Source organism: Notolepis coatsorum (genome assembly GCF_963971535.1).
Source record: "Notolepis coatsorum genome assembly, chromosome: 10".
In the NCBI taxonomy this organism is placed as follows: Eukaryota; Metazoa; Chordata; class Actinopteri; order Aulopiformes; family Paralepididae; genus Notolepis; species Notolepis coatsorum.
Genome location: NC_140174.1, coordinates 6143459 through 6169616, shown reverse-complemented (window position 1 = coordinate 6169616; position 26158 = coordinate 6143459). Strand labels below are relative to the sequence as shown.

Here is a 26158-nt window from a genome sequence, read left to right as displayed (position 1 = left end):
TTGTGTCCTGGTCGTTGTAAACAGCGACTCCTACTGGTCGGTCGGGGTGCCTGTTCAGCAGGGAGGGGATCTGGGGGGAAATAGCGTGAACCTCCGCACGCGTTACGTTCCCCCAGTGAAACTCCTCGATGTCGGGTGAAAAGAAGCGGCTGGCTGACTCCACATGTATCGGAGGAGGCATGTGGTAGTTCTACACCCTCTCCCCAGGCCGACAGTGGGGCAATGCGCGCAACGACCAGGAAGGGAATTGGCATAACGACAAAAATAATTGGGATGGGTGAAAAATACAGAAAGCCCAAAAATATTTAAAAAGTTAATAAAGAATTATAAAATTTCTTTTTTTTAAAAGAACTCATGCATGACAGTAACAGCCCAGGGTCTTATAGTCATATATACGTTCACACTGCAGGTTCACACTTATAGTGCTCAATTCTGGTTTATTGCTCAGATCAGATTTTTTTTCACATAATTAAATGTGGCGGCCAATATCAGATTCCAGTGTAAGTAAGTAAGTAAGGCTTTATTTTTATAGCACCCTTCCCAGCACGAATGCACAGAGTGCTTCACACGTTTAAAAAATTTTTTTAATTAAAGAACAAGGCAATTCATACAAACATTAAACACATCCAAGGTAAAAGAAACTGTGTAAAAACAGTGCTTCACCGGTTTAAAAAACAAGGAACAGGTCAATTCATTAAAAAAAAAAAACATACAATATAAAAACAGGCATGGACAAAACAGAAGAAACTAAATCACGTGTGTACACGTGGCCAAACGCCAACCTGAACAGGTGGGTTTTTAGTTGACCCTTGAATGAGTCCACAGAGGCTCTCAAGATCTGGGGGAGCTCGTTCCAGAGCCTAGGGGCCAGCTAATTTGTGAGCTGATGATAATGAGGACGAGGAGGAGGAGGGGAAAGAGAGAGACATTTCTTCTTTCAATATGCTTTCAAACACAGACCGGTTATGAAACGTTCCCTTAAGTTTTGCTTGTACAGAAGAAGTATCACCTCAAATACAGTACTTATAACAAGGTAAACTCCTCACTGTCCCTCCACTGACCACCTCCATCATCACAGCTGTCTTCCATGTTTGTATTTTACACAGAGTGACTCCCATCATCAGATCAATGTCAATTCTAGAATGACGGAAAAAGTCGCATGAATTCCAGAGACGACCCCGTTCAGACTGAGGTCGCATTGCAAAGAAATCAGGGCTATATCTGATTTAGGACCACATTATTATGAACGTGGTCCAAATCAGAATTGAAAAGTTCAGCTCCCATGTGATTTGTGCTGTTCACACTGTTATGAAAAAAAAAATCTGTGTCACATAATATGAGTCTGACAAGATTTGGGCCGCTTTTTCCCCACAGTGTGAACGCAGCCTTAGACTTACTCCCACTGTTCTTAATGAGTATCATGACCCGATACCGCTTCAGATCAGACCCATACCCGATACATTTACATTTACATTTAGTCATTTAGCTGAACGCTTTTATCCAAAGCGACTTACTCTTACAAGTTCTGTACGACAAGTCATCAGGAAGGGTACAACTCTTATCAGCTGAGTAACAATGTTCATCAAAGTGTTGCGCGCTACAGTGTAGGTTAGTGTATTAGGACAAGTGCATGATACCGCTTCAGATCTTTGACAGAAAAAGTGCTGAAACAGACCGACACACCGCAGGCTGCCTTCCTGACTCGGCAGCAGACAGATTGTTATTTTTGTGTTTGTTTATTTCTTTTATTTTGAAAGATGCCGTATCATCGAGAGAGGTTGTGAGAATGACGGGAGTGTGACACACGTGTCGGGTATAAAGGGCTTGTTGTTGTTATAAAGATTGCCATTGTGTTTATTTCAATGAAGGCATTACCTCTACGCGACCATTTTTTAGTAATAGGAAGGCTATTTATATACATTTATAATTACTGAGGTATTTAAAACACAGAATATGCATTATTAAGTCCGCTCTTTGAAGGTGCAATATAGATGATTTTCTTTTTTTTCTGGCCATTATGTTCAATCTTGAGCTATGGAAAACCTGTTGATTTTTGATTTTTGCCATTGACTTCTAGAATGTGTCCTTCATGGGTAGATTGACCTATTGATGAAAGGAATATTTTTCATTCTCTATGTTTTTTACAGTCGTAAATGTTGGGTGCCAATATCCCCAATTGCTTTTGCTGTAGTTATTGTATACAGTGTACAACACCATGAATGCAAATCACAAACGTATGTATACCTTATCGGTAGATACGGCATTGTGTTCAGTACGGAGGACAAAAAAATATGAAATTTATTGTGAGAAGAGGAGTTTAATGCCTTTTATTCGTGGATAAATGCTTTATAAGCTGTGGTTCCCAACTGTCTGTGTGGTCAGAACCAAACGTACCTTATCACACTATTCCCTTGTCCAAATTGACCACAAACCCCGCCCTCTTTTCTCGATCCTCCAATTGCAACTGTTATAGCTTGTTCGTCCGGGGGAAAGCGACGGTCGCGGTTGGAGGATGGAGAAAAGAGGGCGTGGCTTGAGATGGGGGTCGATATTGCTGTCTTGTCCCTCTGGCCGTGTCAGAATGTCTTGTGTGACCCCCTTTTTGGGTCCCGGCCCACCAGTTGAGAAACACGTTGCTTTTTTTTTTGCAGAATGCGCTGCTGCTCGGGCTGAAGAAGATATTGTTGGAGGATTATAACAGGAATCAACTCATAGGCCTATACTGATGTGTACAATGGAGACTATTTTATTGACATATAGTTATTCTTACATGCTTTTTCCAACGCGTTCCTTGCCACTGTGTTGACCAATGTAGTCTTTTTATTTCTCAATAAAAAAAGTAAAACCAAAGCAAAAGTCTTAATTTCTTTCAATCTCTTTCTCTTTCACTCTCGCTCTTTCTCTCTGTCATGTTTTTCACAACACTGTGATCATTTGATAAGGCACGTGGTGGTGGTGGTGGTGGTGGTGGTGGTGGTGGTCGTGGTGGATAGAGTAGATAAGGGATAGGTTTGAGGTGGTGGGGGCGGTTAGGAGGGAGGGGGGGGGGGGGGGTAAACCACTAACTTTATTCTTGTGAACCATGTCATTACTGTGCCGTAGTTGGCTCGTTTGCCTATAGAGGTCGCTGTTTGACAGCATTACAGAGTCTACCTTTAAGTTGTTAAGTCACCCACCCTAAGAAAGGAGCCTTTTCTAGCCTAAAGTAATGGTTTATTATTCTATTATTCACCTGCTGTCGAGATTAGACACACGTGATGGGAACTGCTTGTTTTGAAATTGAACACAGTCCTATAGCAGACATTATTTGGCCTTTCTATTTGTAACACTTTGATGCCTCTCAGTAAAACGCCAGTTAAAATGTATTTATTTGTATATATTTTTCAAATTGCCCTTCTGATATCCCTAGTTCAAGTTCAAGTATTGTTTTATTTGTCAGTATAAAGTACGTGTACATTACAGTGAAATGCTCGGTTCTGTATGAGCCCGCTGAGATTGTGCTTCATACAGTAAAAAGTCAAAAATAATAAAGAGTAAACACACTATACAAATTATACAATATACAACTAAAGTACAAAATGAAGTACAAAATGCAAACAATGAAGTACAAAATGCAAACTTTTTCAAGTGCAAAAATGAGGTAAGGATGTAGTGCAAATATTTTAGGGGGGGGGGGGGGGGTCAATACAAGTGATAAAAAAAAAGATTATCGATGAACCTCTCATTTAATAAAGACAAGACCTAGCCGCTGTCCTCCCCATGCTTTCTACCTTGTAGCAGTACTGTCTATCTCTATGTCATGTATGTCATATATGTTATGATGAGTTGAACATGGGGGACCCTGATGTAAACAAGACGAAGGTCTTTCTCTGGTCTGCATCCCCTTAACAATTGTGTGTATTGAGCTGTACTGTGTACTGTACCCATTCTGCAATCTGTTAATAAAATGTTCAATCAATCAATCAATCAATCAATCAATCAATCAATCAACCTTCAAATAACTCAACTCAACAGCGACCTCAGCTGGACGCTCTCGCCAGTCATTTGGTGCAACAACACCAGGTGGCCAATGGGGGAACAGAGGGCACCACCACCACTTCCTGGTTCAGATTAGGCATAAGAGCGTAATGCCAGCAGAGACACAACAAGCATTATGATGATCTGGGAAGAAGGATGATGTTCATTCATTCTCAGCGGCTGAATGCATCTCAGTGACGTAGTACCAGCGCTGGTCCACCGTTTATGAGAAAAGGCGCATCAAGGTTGGTGCGTTGTTGTTTCAGCTGCTGTCATTATTATTCTCTGTTTTCCTTGCAGGTCTGTAAGCCTGCAGAGCTAACGCTATAAATTAGTGTGTTTATGTCGTTAAGCTTTGAGGCTTGCTTTAATGTATTCATTGTGTAGTGGTAGGGTAATAATAATAACCAATGTTATTAAAACATTGTATTGCCATTTACAGTAGCTATATGATCACCCTGTTGTAGCCTATTATTCAGCCTTGCATAATAATGTAATATTATGTACAGTTTCTACGTCAAATGTATACTGTCTTTTTTAGACTCTTTTTGTATCACAAACAGTACTGTATTTGCACATCTGGTATGTCATAAATGTATAGATGTAGCAGTACTGTCTGTCTATCTGTATGTCATGTATGTCATATATGTTATGACGAATTGAAAATGGGGGACCCTGATGTAAACAAGACGAAAGTCTTTCTCTGGTCTGCATCCCCTTAACAATTGTGTGTATTGAGCCGTACTGTACTGTACCCATTCTGCTATCTGTTAATTAAATTAGCAATCAATCAATCAATCAATCAATCAATCAATCAATCAATCAATCAATCAATCAATGTTGTTGTTCACAGTCCAGCTGAGCAGCTTCTGAGCTACTGTACACTGTTTATACGCGTTGCCATTCTTCTGGGACAATGTTTGTTACAATGTAACAATCAAAGTCAAACATCGACATCAGAAGAACAGTCTGCTTTCTCCAAGGTGTTTTTTTATTTGTATTTTTTTTGTTTCGTTCCTGATTCGGGTGAAAACAGGCTGTATGTAGTTTATCGATTGCTTGTGATGACAGGGGGGCTACGCCTTGATTGAATTGATTGATTGAAAACCTTATTAACAGATTAGCAGAATGGGTACAATAACAGTACGGCTCAATACACACAATTGTTAATAAGGGGATGCAGACCAGAGAAAGACTTTCGTCTTGTTTACATCAGGGTCCCCCATTTTCAATTCCATCGTAAACACTAACACTGGTTCAGTCAGCCACATACCAATGCAAAGTCAATGAGGTCACGCTCCTGTCTGTCCAAGCTGACTGAGGAGGACAACCTGAATCCACTTTGTTTGCACTGTATATAGTAGATCTCTGTTGTTGTCCTCAGCCGGCGTGTGCAGACAGGAGCATGACCCCGGGCCGGTGCGTTGGTTTAGTATACGGGGAACTGCATGGGTTGCGCTGTGAAAGATTCCTATCAATCAACAACGTCATCGCTGCTGCTAACTAGGGATGGGAATTGATAAGATTTTATCTATACGATTCCATTATCGATTCTGCTTATCGATCCGATTATTTATCGATTCCCTTATCGATTCTGCTTATCAATCCGATTATTTATCGCTTCCCTTATCGATTCCTGATACGTTTATAATTTAAATAAATACATTGGAAATGCAACAGAACTAAGCTGGTTATAGAATAACAACATGCAACTTGACATTTCTGATTGTCATTTTTATCATTTATTGTTGAGCCCCCCATGTCAGAAAAATACAAAAACTGTAAAAAAAAATATATATATATATATTTAACTATACACTTAAATAAAATAATGTATTTGAGAACTAATTTAATCTATCGAAACTGTAGTTGCATTCAACAGGTCGTTATTGCAAAAGAGAATTTGTTAGCAATAACCTACCTGTATAAATAAAGGCCAGCTCAGTGTTCTCTCTCTCTGCAATGAGCATGGCTATTTAGCTAGCTAGCGGCTAACGTTACTTTACCATGTAAATGAATGACTAGTAGGATGCAAAGCACTTTCAGTTTTCACTGCACACACAAAACGGTCACAATATCGAGCCCTTTAGGTTTTCCTAGTCAAGCAATCAAATAGTCTGCTATGGCTGCCTGCGTGCGTGGCGCTAACGTTATTGTGTTTTAAATGCGCAACTGTCGGAAAAACATGGCATCGATAAGAGGAATCGATAGTCTACGGAGGCATGCGATTCCAGGAATCTGACAATTATTAGGAACCGGGTTCCCAATCGATTCCGATTCTCGATTCCCATCCCTACTGTGCTAAGTAGGAAACATGGCCAGGTTTTCCAAAAGAAAATCACTACTATCCCTTTAAAGCTCTGTTGAGGAGGACTCTGAATATGGGTCAGGAACGTCATGGTCGGCCTATTATGATGATGACGACGGCTAAGGGGGGGTAAACAAAGCCCAGTGTACATGGATCAGCGCAGCCTCATTATTATTGGCTGAAAGGTGAGATTACATGGTGTATCTGTTTACCCCCTGCCCTGTTTACAAAGAATCCAACAGAGTAACTGAGAACAAAAAAAAAAACACAGACTGTGTCTGTCTGCTGCTCGGCAAGGCTGTGCACTCGGAGGGCGAGGAGGGCGAGAGACAAGGAGGCTGGGGGTCATCAGGGAGAGGAAAGAAACCCAACAGAAGGTCTTCCAGGCTGCTGATTCAGATACATCATCTGGGCCTTTCACTCACTCACTCTCTCTCTCTCTCTCTCTCTCTCTCTCTCTCTCTCTCTGTGGGGCTGGTTACACTGTAGCTCTCTCCAGGGACAGACAGACAGACACGATACTGATTACTGAGCGAGAGAGAGACGGCGTGGTGTTGTCGTCTCAGGCTGTCTGATCAGATAATGCCCCCGGGTGTAGTTGGGAGACTAAACAAGTTTTATGCGTTTTCTTCGTTCTCTCTCTCTCTCTCTCCAAACTGTTCGTCTCTCGGCCTCCGCTTTGTTCAACCTGTTCAACTGTATCTGTTCTGATGACGTTTCCCCTTTGGCCTTGTCTCCTCCTTCCAACCCCGTCTCCTCCTTCCAACCCCCGTCTCCTCCTTCCAACCCCGTCTCCTCCTTCCAACCCCCCGTCTCCTCCTTCCAACCCCCGTCTCCTCCTTCCAACCCCGTCTCCTCCTTCCAACCCCTGTCTCCTCCTTCCAACCCCCGTCTCCTCCTTCCAACCTCCCGTCTCCTCCTTCCAACCCCCCGTCTCCTCCTTCCAACCCCGTCTCCTCCTTCCAACCCCCGTCTCCTCCTTCCAACCCCCGTCTCCTCCTTCCAACCCCGTCTCCTCCTTCCAACCCCCCGTCTCCTCCTTCCAACCCCCGTCTCCTCCTTCCAACCCCCGTCTCCTCCTTCCAACCCCGTCTCCTCCTTCCAACCCCCGTCTCCTCCTTCCAACCCCGTCTCCTCCTTCCAACCCTGTCTCCTCCTTCCAACCCCGTCTCCTCCTTCCAACCCCCGTCTCCTCCTTCCAACCCCGTCTCCTCCTTCCAACCCCGTCTCCTCCTTTCAACCCCGTCTCCTCCTTCCAACCCCCGTCTCCTCCTTCCAACCCCGTCTCCTCCTTCCAACCCCGTCTCCTCCTTCCAACCCCCGTCTCCTCCTTCCAACCCCGTCTCCTCCTTCCAACCCCGTCTCCTCCTTCCAACCCCCGTCTCCTCCTTCCAACCCTGTCTCCTCCTTCCAACCCCGTCTCCTCCTTCCAACCCCGTCTCCTCCTTCCAACCCCGTCTCCCCCTTCCAACCCTGTCTCCTCCTTTCAACCCTGTCTCCTCCTTCCAACCCCCTCTCCTCCTTCCAACCCCCTCTCCTCCTTTCAACCCTGTCTCCTCCTTTCAACCCTGTCTCCTCCTTCCAACCCCGTCTCCTCCTCCTTTCAACCCCATCTCCTCCTTCCAACCCCGTCTCCTCCTTTCAACCCCGTCTCCTCCTTTCAACCCCTGTCTCCTTCCTGTGGCCCCCGTCATCCCTCTCTTCCTCACCACACCGTCTCTCTGTTTTCTACTTTGTCCCCTCTTGTTGTTTCTGTCTTCATTATTATGTCTCTCCCTGCACCCACCCCACCACATCTCGCTGTCATTCCTTCCCTCGTTTCTCTCTTTCTCTCTCTCAACTCTCTCTCCCTCTCTTTCTCTCTCTCAACCCTCTCTCCCCCCGTCTCTCTCAACCCCTCTCTTTCTCAATCCTATCTCTCAACCCTCTCTCGCTCGCTCCATAACTCCTTCCCTCTCTCTCTTTCCCCATCCTTCCATCCCTCACACACTCTGCATTCCTTCTGCCTTCCCTCCACCCCTCTCCCACCACCTCCCTTCTCTCCCTCTCTCCCACCACCTCCCTTCTCTCCCTCTCTCCATCCCTCTCCCACCACCTCCCTTCTCTCCCTCTCTCCATCCCTCTCCCACCACCTCCCTTCTCTCCCTTCTCTCCCTCTCTCCCACCACCTCCCTTCTCTCCCTCTCTCCACCCTTCTCCCACCCACCACCTCCCTTCTCTCCATCTCTCCACCCCTCTCCCACCACCTCCCTTCTCTCCCTCTCTCCCACCTCTCTCCCACCACCTCCCTTCTCTCCCTCTCTCCACCCCTCTCCCACCACATCCCTTCTCTCCCTCTCTCCACCCACCACCTCCCTTCTCTCCCTCTCTCCACCCCTCTCCCACCACCTCCCTTCTCTCCCCCTCTCCCACCCACCACCTCCCTTCTCTCCCTCTCTCCACCCCTCTCCCACCACCTCCCTTCTCTCCCCCTCTCCCACCCACCACCTCCCTTCTCTCCCTCTCTCCACCCCTCTCCCACCACCTCCCTTCTCTCCCCCTCTCCCACCCACCACCTCCCTTCTCTCCCTCTCTCCACCCCTCTCCCACCACCTCCCTTCTCTCTCCCTCTCTCCCACCTCTCTCCCACCACCTCCCTTCTCTCCCTCTCTCCACCCCTCTCCCACCACATCCCTTCTCTCCCTCTCTCCACCCACCACCTCCCTTCTCTCCCTCTCTCCACCCCTCTCCCACCACCTCCCTTCTCTCCCCCTCTCCCACCCACCACCTCCCTTCTCTCTCCCTCTCTCCACCCTTCTCCCACCACCTTCCTCTCTCCCTCTCTCCACCCTTCTCCCACCACCTTCCTCTCTCCCTCTCTCCACCCTTCTCCCACCACCTTCCTCTCTCCCTCTCTCCACCCCTCTCCCACGACCTCCCTTCTCTCCATCTCTCCACCACCTCCCTTCTCTCTCTCCCTCTCTCCACCCCTCTCCCACCACCTCCCTCTCTCCCTCTCTCCACCCCTCTCCCACGACCTCCCTTCTCTCCATCTCTCCACCACCTCCCTTCTCTCTCTCCCTCTCTCCACCCCTCTCCCACCACCTCCCTCTCTCCCTCTCTCCACCCCTCTCCCACCACCTCCCTTCTCTCCCTCTCTCCACCCCTCTCCCACCCACCACCTCCCTTCTCTCCATCCCTCTCTCCACCCCTCTCCCACCACCTCCCTTCTCTCCCTCTCTCCCACCACCTCACCTCCCTTCTCTCCCTCTCTCCACCTCTCTCCCACCACCTCCCTTCTCTCCACCCCTCTCCCACCACCTCCCTTCTCTCCCTCTCTCCACCCTTCTCCACCACCTCCCTTCTCTCCCTCTCTCCACCCTTCTCCCACCACCTCCCTTCTTTCCTCTCTCCACCCCTCTCCCACCACCTCCCTTCTCTCCCTCTCTCCCCTTCTCCACCACCTCCCTTCTCTCCCTCTCTCCACCCCTCTCCCACCACCTCCCTTCTCTCCCTCTCTCCACCCCTCTCCCACCACCTCCCCTTCTCTCCCTCTCTCCACCACCTCCCTTCTCTCTCCCTCTCACCACCCCTCTCCACTCTCTCCCTCTCCCACCACCTCCCTTCTCTCCTTCTCTCCACCCCTCTCCCACCACCTCCCTTCTCTCCCTCTCTCCACCCTTCTCTCCACCCCTCTCCCACCACCTCCCTTCTCTCCCTCTCTCCACCCCTCTCCCACCACCTCCCTTCTCTCCCTCTCTCCACCCTTCTCCCACCACCTCCCTTCTCTCCCTTCTCCACCACCTCCCTTCTCTCCCCCTCTCCCACCCACCACCTCCCTTCTCTCCCCCACCACCCCTCTCCCACCCACCACCTCCCTTCTCTCCCCCACCACCCCTCTCTCCACCACCCCTCTCCCACCACCCCGCTCCCCATGTCTTCAGGTCCAGGAGGAGGTGCTGCAGTCATGCCGGCGTCCCTGCTGTGGTCCGTGGACGTGTACGGCCGCGTCTACAGCCTGTCCACGGCGGGCCAGCAGTGGGATCAGTGCCGCGACGCCCACCTGGAGTTCAAGCGCCTGACGTCGGCGCAGCAGTGCTGCTGGGGCATCGCCTGCGACCACAACATCTACCTGAACGTCCACGCCTCCGACCTGCCCATACGCTACCAGGAGGAGACCTACGAGAACCACGTGAGGCCCACCCACCCACCCACCACCGGTCCTCACCCGGTCGGGTTGCTGTGTCCTCCTAGTAGACGCAGGAGCCAGGGATTTCTAGTGACGTTAATTGAGCCAGTTTTATCTGTCCACCCAGGCTGAGACATAATGACCTAGTAGGAGGCAAAGGCCTCCTCGAACCTGTGTTGTTTAAAGCAGGGGTTCCCAAAGTTTTCAGGCCAGGACCCAGAAAATAAGGCGTCAGAGAGCCGCGGCCCAATGCACATCGTCAGGCTTTTTTTTTTTTTTTTTTTTTTTTTTTTTGGCCAGGCGACCGATTTATTAAGCCAAATATCACTTCAATCCTATTAAGTTAGTTCAAGTTAGTTATTCATTTATATGTGCTATTTATGAGAGGGCTAACTTGTTGCAAAATAATAATGATAATAATAATAGCCTCATTAAAATACTATTGTTGCTTCGGTTGTTTTCAGCGTTTTATGTGCATAATCTGTTATTTAGTTTGAAATGTTCGTTGAAATAAGTAGATTTTTCGTTTTTGTTTATTTATTAAGTTAATATAAAACCATATAGTCACATTTTAGAATACAACTAGAAAAAAAATTAAATAAATTTTTTTGTTTTTTTTTTTTTTTTTTAAATCATCTCGCACCCCACCTTTGGGTCGCGACCCCGACTTTGGGAACCACTGGTTTAAAGGACGGGTTCTATTTGAACTCTATTTAAACATTGTCTGGCCAGGTGTTGACGAGCAGCACAGGGCCATCGTTTCACATTCTACAGAGGAAATCAGTTTCAGGGAAATCAGTTTCCCTTGTCAGTCTTTGTTGCATCGTCTGTTTCTAGTTCTAGTTCTAGTTCTAGTTTCTAGTTCTAGTTCTAGTTCTAGTTCTAGTTCTCCAAAAGAGTGTTTCTGTTCCAGCTTTAGGTTAGTCAGCCAGGTTGTCAACCTTCTTTTTAGTTTCTGTTTCTTTTTGTATCCTACTTTTAATAAATACCCTGTGTTGGGGTTTTCTGTCATCTGCCCCACGATCTCTGTCTCTCTGCACCAAACCCGTGACAGTGTTCTACTGGGTTTCATAGGCCTGGTGCTGTCCAAGTTGCCTCATTATAATAGGGCTGTCCCAGACTAAGGATTTGGATAGTCGACTTTGATTGGCCGAAATTAGCCGAATTTTTTTAAACTTTTGTATCATTCCATTTGGGCTGTGGGGTGAAGCTTAATGTCTGAAGGAGTCGACTGAAGGCTTCTTGTCCTCTGCAAAAGCATGCAATTGGTCCACTGATGGATACATGTTGATATTTGTCTAGTCTAGTGTGTTCATTAGATGGGTGAAATCCTCTTTCAGTGCCTCTGTGCCCGTTGTCTTAGGCAGTTAGCCTCTGGTATGTGTGCCATTAGCGTTAGCCACGCTTCTAGGCCTCTTTTCTTGAACGATAAAAAAAAAATTTAAATTTAAAAAAATTTAAAAAGAAAAACGATCCTTTTTTTTCTTTTTTCTTTTTGCATTCGACTAAGAGGTTGGCAGTCGACTACGGCTCCTTTCGATTGATTAGTCGACTATTCGACTAATAGGGGTCAGCCCTACATTATAACATCACAAAAGTTAACAAAGTCATAAAGTGTTTGCACGAGAAAAGGGAAATAATAAGAGCCCCATTCAGTTGCAGTCGTGTGTTCTACTGGGCTCCAACGTGAGCTCTGGTTCTCCGCGTCCGCGTTCCAGCACTGAGTTTAGTATTCTCTTAGTGCTACAGTGTGACTGCTTCTCCAAGGCACGTTCCAACCAGGGCAGCGTTATCATCCAGGAGCGAGGTGGTGTGGTGGCGCTGAGCAGGGCACTGACACTCTGCCTCTGTGTGCCTCTTGTCGCCCCGGTCTCGTCTCTCTAAGCGGTGGAACCCCGTGGACGGCTTCTCGGAGCGCCTGTTGCCGAGCGACCGCTGGCAGTGGAGTGACGTCACGGGGCTGCAGCACCAGCCGCTCGGCGGCTTCCTGCTCCCCTCGGCCCACTGGGAGTGGGAGGCCGGCTGGCACGTGGACGAGAACTTCGAGGGGGAACCCACCGAGAAGGAGGTGAGTGAGGCTCGCGGTCCCTCTCACTCGTCCGCCCCGCCCTCGCTTTCCTTTCTTTCTTTCTTTCTTTCTTTCTTTCTTTCTTTCTTTCTTTCTTTCTTTCTTTCTTTCTTTCTTTCTTTCTTTCTCTCTTTCTCTCTTTCTTTCTTTCTTTCTTTCTTTCTTTCTTTCTTTCTTTCTTTCTTTCTTTCTTTCTTTCTTTCTTTCTTTCTTTCTTTCTTTCTTTCTCTCTTTCTCTCTTTCTTTCTTTCTTTCTTTCTTTCTTTCTTTCTCTCTCAAACTCTTTCTCTCTCTCTCTCTCTATTCTCTTTCTCTCAAACTCTCTCTCTCTCTCTCTCTCTCATATTCTCTTTCTCTCAAACTCTCTCTCTCTCAAACTCTTTCTCTCTCTCTCATATTTCTTTCTCTCTTTCTCTTTCTCTCTCGTTCTCTCCCTCAAACTCTCTCAAACTCTTTCTCTCTCAAACTCTCTTTCTCTCAAACTCTTTATCTCTCTCGTTCTCTCCCTCAAACTCTCAAACTCTTTCTCTCTCAAACTCTTTCTCTCTCTCTCTCAACTCTCTTTCTCTCAAACTCTTTCTCTCTCTCTCGTTCTCCCTCAAACTCTCTCAAACTCTTTCTCTCTTTCTCTCTCTTTCTCTTTCTCTCTTTCTCTCTTAAACTCTCTTTCTCTCTCGTTCTCTCCCTCAAACTCTCAAACTCATTCTCTTTCTCTCTCGTTCTCTCCATCAAACTCTCAAACTCGTTCTCTCTTTCTCTCTCTTTCTCTCTTTCTCTCAAACTCTCAAATTCTCCCCCAAACTCTCTCTTTCTCTCTCCCTCAAACCCTCTTGCTCTCTTCTATCTCACTTCTTTCTCTGTGACTTTATAATTTTTCTCGATCTCTCTCTTTCTCTCGATCTCTCTCTCTCTCTGTATTCTACGTAGCAGCATCTCTGTTCCTTTCCGCACCCCTTCCTGTATCTTTCAATGTCAGTCTCTACCCTTCACGCTTGTACCTTTTCAGTGGGTGCTTTTCCATGGTTGATATTCTGGACATTTACACGTAGCTACTGTCCCTGTTAAGGCATCTGTGTTTATACGCCTTATGTCCAACCACAGTCGTAAGAGCAGGATGAGTCAGTGTCGTCATAGAAACGTCAGAAAATTGTCCCCCCCCCCCCCCTCCACCGGGAGACGCATCAGGCTGTCAGAAGTAGCGCGGTCTCCTGGCTCTCGACGACTCCCTCGTCTTGTGATTCTAGATCACCGATGCAATGAATCGGATCTGTTACCGTGGAAACGGAACTCGCACACAGGCTGCAAAACCCGACAGTGAAGTGAACAGGATAAGACGTTTCACATGTGTCCCCCAGTAAATATCCCTACATCCCATTTAGAGTTTCTCATATTTGCGATGTGTGATTAATTTATCCACGACGCCTGGGCGGGATATGGCGTTGCATATTCATGTCCGTGTGTCTCTAGTAGTCTCTATATTAATGTACATGTAACACCCAGCCAATTCCTCCTCCTTGATCCTCCGAACCTTTATGAATCTCTGTACCCCACTCTTTCTCACCCGGGCCCAGTGTAGGAGTGCTGATCTGGGGTCAGTGACCACCAGGGAGCACTTGTCTTCATTACCTTATTCAAACTACTAACCGATTGAAGCTGACTCTAGATCAGTGCTCCCTCTTTCAGAGGCTTCGTGTCTACGTACGGACCCCGGTCTCTTCTCTACCGTCACCTGCCTCCGCCCCTGTCCTCCTTTCACCATGATGCTGTTATGTGATTGGGTCTCCCTCTCTCTCTCTCTCTCTCTCTCTCTCTCTCTCTCTCTCTCGCTCTCTCTCTCTCTCTCTCTCTCTCTCTCCCCGCAGGGCTGGACCTATGCCATAGACTTCCCTGCTACTTACACCAAAGACAAGAAGTGGAATTCTTGTGTCCGTCGCAGGCGATGGCTCCGCTACAGGAAATACAAGGCCAGAGACAGCTGGGCCATGGTGTGTGTGTGTGTGTGCGTGTGCGTATGTGTGTGTAAGTAAGTGTTTGTTCACCTGCGTCTGTGTGTGTGTGTGTGTGTGTGTAAGTGTTTGTTCACCTGTGTGTGTGTGTGTGTGTGTGTGTGTGTGTGTGTGTTCACCTGCGTCTCTTCCTGTGCGTGCTGACAGATCCCCTCGGAGCAGTCTGGTCTGCCAGACCCCTTCAACGACATCAGCTGTGGAGGCTGGGAGATCAGCGAGGAGCCGAGAGGAAGACTGTCACTGTGGGCCGTGTCTCTGCAGGGCAAGGTACCACACACACACACACACACACACACACACACACACACACACACACACACACACACACACACTGTATGTACTAGGGCTGACCGCTATTAGTCGACTAATCGGTCGAAAGGAGCCGTAGTGCGTAGTCGACTGCCAACCTCTTAGTCGAATACAAAAAAAATAAAAAATGTATAAAAAAAATATATATATATATATTTTTTTATCATTCTTTCCAAAAGAAAAGAGGCCTAGAAGCGTGGCTAATGCTAATGGCATTAGTGAATGGCGCTCAGCGCTTCACTTTCGCTCCCATGTTAACGGGCGTCGCTGTTCACACCGGCCGCGGGCGGGCGGGCCACTCGCGGGCAGGAAGCTAATTTCTTCGCTTCGGTTGGAATTTGAGGCGTGTGCGCCACACGCATTTTCACAGAAATACACTCAATATCTGCATTATTAGCACACATATAGATGTTGTTCAACCAGCTAATGTGTCTGTATCTTTCCCAATACAAATAAACCATACTATACTTTTTCAGTCACTCTAGAGCAATTGGGTTTGGCCGCGGGCCAATTTCCCCCCAAGCCATTGAATGGCGCGCCAGAACCAAAAACAATGGCTAATTTAATATAATGATAGTGAAAAATGCAGCACCGCGGCGAGTGCATAAGCAACACATGAACAGCAGAACAGAATGCATGAAAACACGACTCACCATAACTGCCCTGGGCTTGTTTCAGTCCTCCAGAATCCCTGCTAATGTTTGAAACATGTCAAATGTTACCTCCGCCGCCCTCCAATTCCAGATTGGCGTTGAATGCAGCTACTTTATCTGCCAACTTGAACACAGTTGTCATCATTGCCTCGTTTGCTATCTTGTTGCCACATATTATGCAGAGAGGACGTTGCAAGAGTCACCTGTTGCGATAAACCCGTATTTTAAGTATGACTCCTGTTTATTAAAAGAAGCTTTATGTGTCTTGGAGGTCGTAGGCTCCTCTTCTGGCTCCTCAGTTGGTATTTCCCCTTTGCAAAGAAGCTATCCAAAGACGTTTGTTTTGTTTTTTTTAACACATTTTTGCTGGTAAAAGACTACACGTGGCCCGGTACCCGAACGCAGAAGTGAAAGTGCGTTAGGGAAAGTATACACGCAGCCCGATGGGACTATTGACAAACTATACGAATTTTCCATTGGTTCTCCCAGTCCACGTGACCATTTCTAGCATTTCAATTGGCTATAGTGACAGACATAGATATGATGAATAGATAGATACAGCTTCTCAAAGACACTCTGGCGTCACGAGTGAATATTTCCCGCGCGTAAAATAAATATCATATTCTCAAAATAAACTGACGGGCCAGAAATGATTGCTGGCGGGCCGCCTATTGCCGACCCCTGCTCTAGAGTACAGTCGCACTGATTTCATCATTCTAAAATTCATTATAACATTCTAATTAATGAGATAATAACGGGGTATACATGCAAAATGGACAATTACAGAATAGAACACTGGAACTGGAAATCTTTAAAAAAAAAAAAACATCTTCAAACGGGGACTGACTTCGCATTATAGACTATAGGCATTTACAGCTGTTCCAATGTAAATCCGTGCGCTTCCGCCCGCTCTGAAGTGGGACTCGGTGTTACACGGTGAACACACATCTGCTGCTAAAGTTAAGGCTACTGTGACGAATATACAAACACACACACACACACACACACACACACACACACACACACACACACACACACACACACACACACACACACACACACACACACACACACAGCCAGTCTCTTTGGCATAATGAAGCCGACAGCAAGGCTCATCCATCATATAGTGAAGTCACATTGAAAAGACGGATGAACCTTCCCCTCCTCTAACTGACTCTCTCTCTCGCTCTCTCTCTCTCTCTCTCTCTCTCTCTCTCTCTCTCTCTCTCTCTCTCTCTCTCTCTCTCTCTCTTTCTCTCTCTCTCTCTCTCTCTCTCTCTCTCTCCCCCTCCCCCTCCCCCTCCCCCTCCACCCAGGTGTGGTTCAGGGAGGGCATCGACCACCACAGCCCCGAGGGTTGGTCCTGGGAGGAGCTGGTCCTGCCCGGGGAGGTGGTGCAGATCAGCTGTGGGCCGGGGGACCTGGTGTGGGCCGTCCTCTGGGAGGGCCAGCTCATCGTCCGTGAGGGCATCGGCCGGGACTGTGCCCAAGGTACGTATGGTGTGAGAGGTGCCCTCGAGCAAGGCACTTTTATCATTCACCACCCCCACTCAGTGGCCGACGGTAGCGGGTGCTTCACAGCAAATAGCATCAAATGAACACATAGGCATACAATTTGCATACCGCTGCTGTCGGGACAAAACCTCATAACTCCAAAAACCCAACTTTTCAGCAGATGAAAAAAAACGAACACAGATTTGAGGGTGAATAGAGTTAGGAGGTTTAGAGACAGATGATCGGTTTAATGCTTTCCCATTGTTTAAACTTTGTAAAACCCACACACACATATCGAGGATGATCTACGGAGTTTATTTATATATAAAAAAAAATATTAAAAAAAATTTAGTTATGAGGTTTTGTCCCGACAGCAGCGATACGGTTGACAGAATAAAAGCAATAAATAATCAAATAAATAAAAGTGCAGACTAGGTATAAAAGTAGTGCAATGTAGAAAGTGCAGACATAAGAATAGGCATACAATAAGTACATGTGTGTAAATGTGTGAGAATGAAACATTGCTGAGAGAAAGAAAAAAGAGCTAAATGTGCTTCAATCAAGCTGCCCTGGTTTTAAACGGGAACTATCTTTATAAATGGCCTTTTTCAGTGTTTAGCATTGTTTCCTAGCTATGTGGACTTATATTAATATGATCTATGTCTCTAATTCTCATATTGGCGCATTCTTCCAATTCTCCTCTCACAATATTATTCACCCTCACTGAACCGAGTCATCTGAAAATGTGCATATCTGTGATGTCAGAGATGTCTCAGCTGCATAATAATGTGGCAGTTCAAGTCAAGAGTTTTATTTGTCACGGCATACAAGTATACGGTGAAATGCGGGGGGGTCTTGCCCGCAACGATTGTGCAATAATACAATATCATCCAGTTGGTGTGGCAGTTGGCACCAGGCCACACAGTGGTTTAGGAGCCCAGCCTCAAAACGGCTTAAGATCTTGAGGTAGAAAAATGCTGTTTTTTTAGTATTTTATTAGAAATACAAAACAATGAATTAAAAAAATTTTAAACTTACAGAGGTGTTCCATAGACTCACAGGAATTGTGTAAAAGTGCCCAAATAGTGAAAGAAATAGTAAAATAGTTCCCCTTTAAAAGCCTGTTATCTGCCCGCCAGGGGCCTCCTGGGTGGTGGTGGTGGTTTTAAAAGCCTGTTCTCTGCCCGTCGCCAGGGGCCTCCTGGGTGGTGGTGGTGGTTTTAAAAGCCTGTTCTCTGCCCGTCGCCAGGGGCCTCCTGGGTGGTGGTGGTGGTTTTAAAAGCCTGTTCTCTGCCCGTCAGGGGCCTCCTGGGTGGTGGTGGTTTTAAAAGCCTGTTCTCTGCCCGCCAGGGGCCTCCTGGGTGGTGGTGGTGCTTTTAAAAGCCTGTTCTCTGCCCGCCAGGGGCCTCCTGGGTGGTGGTGGTGCTTTTAAAAGCCTGTTCTCTGCCCGCCAGGGGCCTCCTGGGTGGTGGTGGTGCTTTTAAAAGCCTGTTCTCTGCCCGCCAGGGGCCTCCTGGGTGGTGGTGGTGGTTTTAAAAGCCTGTTCTCTGCCCGCCAGGGGCCTCCTGGGTGGTGGTGGTGGTTTTAAAAGCCTGTTCTCTGCCCGTCGCCAGGGGCCTCCTGGGTGGTGGTGGTGGTGGTGGTTTTAAAAGCCTGTTCTCTGCCCGTCGCCAGGGGCCTCCTGGGTGGTGGTGGTGGTTCTAAAAGCCTGTTATCTGCCCGCCAGGGGCCTCCTGGGTGGTGGTGGTGGTTTTAAAAGCCTGTTCTCTGCCCGCCAGGGGCCTCCTGGGTGGTGGTGGTGGTTTTAAAAGCCTGTTCTCTGCCCGCCAGGGGCCTCTTGGGTGGTGGTGGTGGTTTTAAAAGCCTGTTCTCTGCCCGCCAGGGGCCTCTTGGGTGGTGGTGGTGGTTTTAAAAGCCTGTTCTCTGCCCCTCTTTTCGAAGCAAAAAAAAAACATGGGTCTAAAAGCCCCTCCCTACAGTAAACGTAGCAACCCGCCTCTTGTCCACACACATTGCTCTGCTCGTGACGCTACCTCATATCGCAGATCTGATTGGTTAGGTAGTAATTTAGCGCTCTGCTTGTGAGAGTCGTGACTCACTTCCTATATTTGGTCCGCGTTTGGTCCGATGAAGCGAACCGAGACCTACGTTTTCAGGCGGACCAGAGTTTGTGTGTTTGGTCCGCACCAGAGTTCGACTGAGCATTCACACCACCCCGAAAAAAGCGGACTATCCGAGAAAACGAACTCTGGTCCGATAGTCCGGACTAAACAGCGCTGGTGTGAAAGCACCCTTAAAAGCCTGTTCTCTGCCCGTCGCCAGGGGCCTCCTGGGTGGTGGTGGACTCCCCCAGCCCTGACATAGGAGCCATTCATGTCGCTGTGGGCATCAACGTGGTCTGGGCCATCACCAAGGACAACAAGGTAAGGAAAAGGCTACATTACTAACCCGTTGTACAATAATGTTCCCGAATAATCGCTTGCTTTGGCACAATAGTGCAGCAAATTTGAATAATACCAGTGCTGTCAATAGATTAAAAAAAAATTACTAATTAATCTCACCGTTTTCTGTAATTAATCTAGATAAAAAATAGCATTTTTCTACTTAAGACCGAAGCTTGTAACAGAATTATTTACTTGAGTAAAATCATGGAATTAATGTGAAATCGACACAAAGACAGTATATTTAGATTCAAAGACTATTTTAATAGCTTTCTTTGAATACAGTTTCTCTCCTGCAGTGAAATACAAATGTTCAACAAAACCATCAATGTTGACTCCGCTATAGACCTCTTTCTTATATCCACGGCGCTAAGATTGAAGATGTTAAGAAGATATATTAATTTAGATTAATTAATTTTAATGCTTTAAATAATTAAAATTAATCTCAAGTTAAAGCATTACTTTTGACAGCTCTATATAATAATACACTTGTGGGACTTGTACACTAAAGCTGCATCTGTGCTAAATTCACAGAAGAGTGAGACCAACATTTGAACACACACCTTTCACGCTGCCTCAATTGTGTCATATAAAAATAGATCAAATAAAATCTTTTATTTAAATGTATTATGGTCTTTCTTTTGTTTGTAAAGCAAACAGTAGCACTGTTTTGATAAAGTGTGATCCTCTATATAAACACACGGTTTGTCCTCACTGTCCTCCTCCTCCCCCAGGTGTGGTTCCGGCGAGGCGTGAACTCCCACAACCCCTGTGGCTCGGGCTGGATCGGCATGGTGGGCGAGATGATCATGATCAACGTGGGGCTCAACGACCAGGTGAGGGTCAGGTCTAAGGCTGTTTCCCCGAACCCTGTTTTTGGGATTCGAACTTCGTCTGGGTTTTTCGAACGAACGTTCGAACCTTCGTTTTTAATAATTTTTTTTTTTTTTTTTTTATATTTTTTTTTTCAATATATATATATATATATATATATATATATATATATTTTTTTTATAAATATCCTCAAACTAAATCCTCAATTTGAATAAAGTGATTCATCTGATTAAATTAGCCTTTTTTTTTATTAAATCAACTTTCTTTAATGAATATAACTTTTTGTAATACTATAATATTAGTGTAGCCTAATCTTTATCTGCAACTGTGAAGAAAAACCCCATTGGTTTAAATGGAATCAATAGACGCATAAAAGAGAAAATAATTTTTATTTTTATTTTTATTCAAAATTAAAAAAATCTAATTTTGTTTTAGAATTCGAATGTTAACGTAACGAACGAACATTCGGACTCAGCCTTAGTGTGAAGGGTGTTATATAGATAGAGTTGTTATTATTTATTATTATTATATTGTAAAAAATGTATGCATTGAAATGTCTCTAAGTCTCGACGACATTGAACATGAGGGTGACCTCCTCAATTGTCCTTTTTTTCGAGAATAAAAATAAAGGTTTGAATTGAATGCGTTGCAGGTGTGGGCCATCGGCCGCGAGGACCGAGCCGTCTACTACCGGCAGGGCGTCACCTCCAGCGAGCTGAGCGGGAAGACCTGGAAGGTCATCAACGCTCCGAGAGACGGAGACCGCTCCCACTCCAGCGCCAGCACCAACAGTCTGCACAGGTAGGACCTGTCCAGGAAGCCCTGTCGGCAGGGACGTGCACAGGACTTTAGAGGGGCAGGTGCTCAAAGGCTGAAAAGGTCCTGTGCGCGTGTGAAGCGATTGCGCGAAGTGCATGAGCCCGATTTTTGGGGGCCTTTTTTGGGCGTGGGGGGCCCCCTTTTTATGCTTTGTATGCTTTTTGGGTTTTTTTGGTGATCAAATATTGAACTATAATAATCAGTGCATGAGCTCACTTATCCTTGAAAGACACTTTTAGCACTGACTTAAAAGGCCCATACATCTCCATAAATGTTCAGGGGGGAGGGAATAAGTGCCTACCCTATAGACCCCAAGAAGTGCTGTATATTCTGTATTGTTTAATATAAATAATTTAAATAAATTATAAAAAAAAAAATACTTGGCATAAAAAGGGCACTTTTTTTTTATGAGGCACAAAAGGGCAGGTGCTCGAGCACCCTTTGGGGCTCTATGTGTGCACGTGCCTGCCTGTTGGTCGCCCCAAACCATGGCTTAAATCTCACACCTTGGGGAGAGAGAGCCATGGGTCTGCAGCCGCCAGCCCTCTCTGCTCTTTATATTTAGATTAGATTAGATTCAAATGTATTGTCATTATGCAGCACAAGTACAGTACAAAGAAAAGAAGTTTGGCATTTAACCAGAGTGCAAATGTAGCAGTAAAGTGCAATAGTAATATACAATGTACAGGTGGTTAAACTGGGTACAAATTAGTACTACTGAGTGTAGTGCTAACCAGATGTATGTACAGAGTTGTATTACCGTAATTCCTCTAATAGTAACCCCGGCTTGTATTTGTTTCAACTGTAGCGGATACCAGGCTTGTATTAGGAGGAGGCCTGTATAAGAGGGAGGCCTATATTTCAAATGGATCATAATGAATAAATCAACATTTTGTGTCAGTTTGAACCCAGTCAAATGTACTGGGTTCATTTATTGAAACAAAGTACTGTATGAAATAGTAAACAGTGCAATTACAGGTGGTCACTGGTCATTTCAACGTTTTCAAAGTGAAATCAAGTAACTAGCTCAGTATGCAGCTCAGTATATTAGTAACCCGGCTTGTATTAGGAGGCCGGCTTATAATTGCTTAGCTCAAGAGCGCACCCGGCCATTAATAGAGACCCGGCTTGTAATTGAGACCCGGTTACTATTAGAGGAATTACGGTATATAAATAGAGACAGTATGACAACCCTCTCTCTTTCTCTCTCCCACTCTCTGTCCCTCTATATCTCAACCCTCTCTCTTTCTCTTTCTCTCTCTCACTCTCTGTCTCTCTATATCACAACCCTCTCTCTCTCTCTCTCTCTCTCTCTCTCTCTCTCTCTCTCTCACTCTGTTCCTCTATATCACAACCCTCTCTCTCTCACTCTCTGTCCCTCTATATCACAACCCTCTCTCTGTCTCTCTCTCACACTCTCTGTCCCTCTATATCACAACCCTCTCTCTCTCACACTCTCTGTCCCTCTATATCACAACCCTCTCTCTTTCTCTCTCTCACTCTCTGTTCCTCTATATCACAACCCTCTCTCTTTCTCTCTCTCACACTCTCTGTCCCTCTATATCACAACCCTCTCTCTCTCTCTCTCTCTCTCTCTCTCTCTCTCTCTCTCTCTCTCTCTCACTCTGTCCCTCTATATCACAACCCTCTCTCTCTCTCACTCTCTGTCCCTCTATATCACAACCCTCTCTCTTTCTCTCTCTCTCTCTCTCTCTCTCTCTGTCTCTCTATATCACAACCCTCTCTCTCACTCTCTGTTCCTCTATATCACAACCCTCACTCTGTTCGTCTATATCACAACCCTCTCTCTCTCGCTCTCTCTCACTCTGTCCCTCTATATCACAACCCCCTCTCTCTCTCTCTCTCTCTCTCTCTCTCACTCACTCTGTCCCTCTATATCACAACCCCCTCTCTCTCTCTTTCACTCACTCTGTCCCTCTATATCACAACCCTCTCTCTTTCTCTCTCTCACTCTCTGTTCCTCTCTATCTCAAACTCTCTCTTTCTCTCTGTCCCTCTATATCACAACCCCCTCTTTCTCTCTCTCACTCTGTCCCTCTATATCACAACCCTCTCTCTCTCTCTCTCTCTCTCACTCTCTGTCCCTCTATATCACAACCCCCTCTCTCTCTCTCTGTACCTCTATATCACAACCCTCTCTCTCTTTCTCTCTCTCACTCTGTCCCTCTATATCACAACCCCCTCTCTCTCTCTCTCTGTTCCTCTATATCACAACCCTCTCTCTCTTTCTCTCTCTCACTCTCTGTCCCTCTATATCACAACCCCTTCTCTCTCTCTCTGTTCCTCTATATCACAACCCTCTCTCTCTTTCTCTCTCTCACTCTCTGTCCCTCTATATCACAACCCTCTCTCTCTCACACTCTGTCCCTCTATATCACAACCCCTTCTCTCTCTCTCTCACTCTGTCCCTCTATATCACAACCCTCTCTCTCTCTCTCTGTTCCTCTATATCACAACCCTCTCTCTCTTTCTCTCTCTCACCCTCTGTCCCTCTATATCACAACCCTCTCTCTCTCTCTCTCTGTTCCTCTATATCACAACCCTCTCTCTTTTTCTCTCTCACTCTGTTCGTCTATATCACAACCCCTTCTCTCTCTCTCTCTCTCTCTCGCTCTCTCTCTCTATCTCTCTCTCTCTCTGTCCCTCTATATCACAACCCCCTCTCTCTCTCTCTCTCTCTCTCTCCCCCCCCCCCCCCCCCCCACAGTGCCGGGTGCTTCTTCTCCGGCGAGGTGCGGACCCACTCGGCCGTGAGCGACGTGGACTCGGACACGGAGAAGGAGAAAGGCGGCGCCTCCGAGGCATCGCCCGTCTGCCTCATCGTGGTGGCGCCCGCCGTCGCTTCGGACAACGACCTCGCGGTGGTGGACCCTCCCCCCGCCGACCCCCCCCTCGACGACGACGACGACGCCCCCCCCAAGCCCCGCATCCCCAAGGTCACCAGCGACAGCTTCATCTCCGAGCTCGTCTCCGACCGAGACCCGGGGAGGACCGGCTCCGCCATCCTGGAGGAGGACGCCGTCCCCGGGGGAGAGGACGAGGCGACGCCTCCTCCTCCGCCCCCCGGCCCCCCGGTGCTCCTCTCCCCCAGCCAGTCGGGCGGCGGGACCCTCCTGCTGGACCCCCAGTGGAGCAACGTGGACCTGGAGGAGGCTCAGGGCCACCAGGCCGGGGGGGCGGCGCTGGACTCCACGGACACCTGCAGCCTGTCGTCGGTGGCCACGTACACGCTGGCCCAGGAGGAGCCGTACGGCGCGGACGAGCACCCGCTGTGGGCCTGGGTCAGCGGGGGCGGCTGCTCTGTGGACACACACTCCCAGCTGCACTGGTTCAACAGCGCTGCGTGTGAGTGAGAGAGAGATATATATATATACAGTGTATATACAGGAACACATAATCTCACATAAAAGAGAAGTGGACACCTCTGCAGTTTCAGGGACACTTGGCCCCCAAGACGTCAAGGTCTCAGAATCTTGTCTCCATTTTCCAATACTGCCTCAAGACCCAGAAGGCTAGATTTCATCTGTAGTCCCTGATGGCCAAGATGTTAAAAAGGGCATCAACCTAAAGTGATAAAAAAAAAAAGGTTATCACACATAACATACATCAAATAGGCCTACATAATATACAATTCATCATCACAATATACACATTTGAACAAAAATACACGTATAAAACAGAATAAAGCTGAATTGCATACACACACCGTTAATGAATTTAGCTGTTTTTCACCACTGCCCTCTCTAAGCCCCCCCCCACCCTTCCATCCTTGTGTGTCTGTGTTGTGTCTGTATGTTGTTTGTCTCACTACCCCCGTCCCAATATTGTAAAGTGACTGAGTTGTAGAAAAACTATATAAATATAATTCATTATTATTATTATTACTATTATTAACTGGACTCTAAAAAGTTGCAATGTTGCTCGAAGATCTTTGAACACGCCGTACATTCTGTAAAAGCATGCTATACTGTACTGCGGTCATACTAACTCAATTGGCAGAGTTAGCGGGTGGGAAGTCGATGGGTGGTAATCTGGACATTGTAAACAGCGACTCCTACAGGTCGGTTGGGGGACGCCTGCACAGCAGAGACAGGAAAATGGCCGGGGCAGTGTGAGCCTCCCACGCGTTACACCTCGCCAAATGAGAGTCCGCGCTGGCAGGTGAAAAGATGTGACAGGCTGCCTACACATGTATCGGAGGGGACACGCGATGCAAGGCTTCTATCCTCCCTACACCCGGCCAGTGGGGGGCACATGCGAGCAACGTTCAAGACAGGGGAGGGGAGAATTGGCACGGCTAAATTGGGATGGGAGAAAAAATTGAAAAAGAGGAGAAAAAGTGGATAAAAAAAAAATATATATATATATATATATAATTCATTATTATTATTACAATTATTAACTGGACTCTAAAAAGTTGCAACGTTGCTCAAAGATCTTTGAACACGCCGTACATTCTGTAAAAGCATGCTATACTGTACAAGCCTCTGAATTCAGCGGTGGCATGTTTGCCTGCAATGGATGCCTGTGTTACCCCCGTATGATGATTATTTCTGGCTTGCTCTCTCCCTCCAGCCTTGGTCCAGTCGGTCCAGAGCCTGAGTTTGTCCATCACCCCGGCCCAGACGGCGGCCTGGAGGAAGCAGATCTTCGAGCAGCTCAGCGAGAGGTCCAAGAGAGAGATGGATGACTTCAAGCACTACGAACAGGCCATAGAGCAGGTACACTACAGTGTAGGAACCAGGAGCCACTAGAGCAGGGGTCGGCTCTTTAGGCAATCAGCTCCCTGGCACAATTTTTTTTTTTTACTCTTTTTTTTTTTTTTTTTTTTTCTTATTCTGGAGATCGATGTCATACTGTGACACTGAAATGAAAAAATATTTCATCAACTAAGATATTTAGTCAACAAAAGGCTTACCTGTATGCCTGATATGTGGTGTGAAATTTGCAAACAATGAAAAATTTACTTTTTATTTTATAGATTTTCCACAAATAAGGGAAGGACTCTAATAGAGATGCA

The 26158-nt window shown here is 46.7% G+C and overlaps 2 protein-coding genes across 2 annotated transcripts in view; both read left to right on the top strand.

Moving 5' to 3' along the window:
• The window catches only part of baiap2l1a (BAR/IMD domain containing adaptor protein 2 like 1a), a 121222-nt gene extending 120262 nt beyond the window's left edge, over positions 1–960 (top strand). The window contains exon 12 of the mRNA XM_084322327.1: positions 1–960. This exon is cut by the window's left edge and continues 798 nt beyond it. The gene's annotated coding sequence lies outside the window, so the exon portion shown is untranslated.
• Positions 961–4129: 3169 nt separating this feature from the next.
• tecpr1a (tectonin beta-propeller repeat containing 1a) overlaps positions 4130–26158 on the top strand; it is a 114591-nt gene continuing 92562 nt past the window's right edge. The window contains exons 1-11 of the mRNA XM_084322326.1: positions 4130–4262; positions 10249–10496; positions 12379–12561; positions 14424–14546; positions 14715–14834; positions 16846–17020; positions 19346–19446; positions 20199–20300; positions 20951–21099; positions 23846–24483; positions 25714–25859. Of these exons, the coding sequence (XP_084178452.1) occupies positions 10272–10496; positions 12379–12561; positions 14424–14546; positions 14715–14834; positions 16846–17020; positions 19346–19446; positions 20199–20300; positions 20951–21099; positions 23846–24483; positions 25714–25859 (1962 nt within the window). The 5' untranslated portion in view covers positions 4130–4262; positions 10249–10271. The remainder of the gene's footprint in view (positions 4263–10248; positions 10497–12378; positions 12562–14423; positions 14547–14714; positions 14835–16845; positions 17021–19345; positions 19447–20198; positions 20301–20950; positions 21100–23845; positions 24484–25713; positions 25860–26158) is intronic.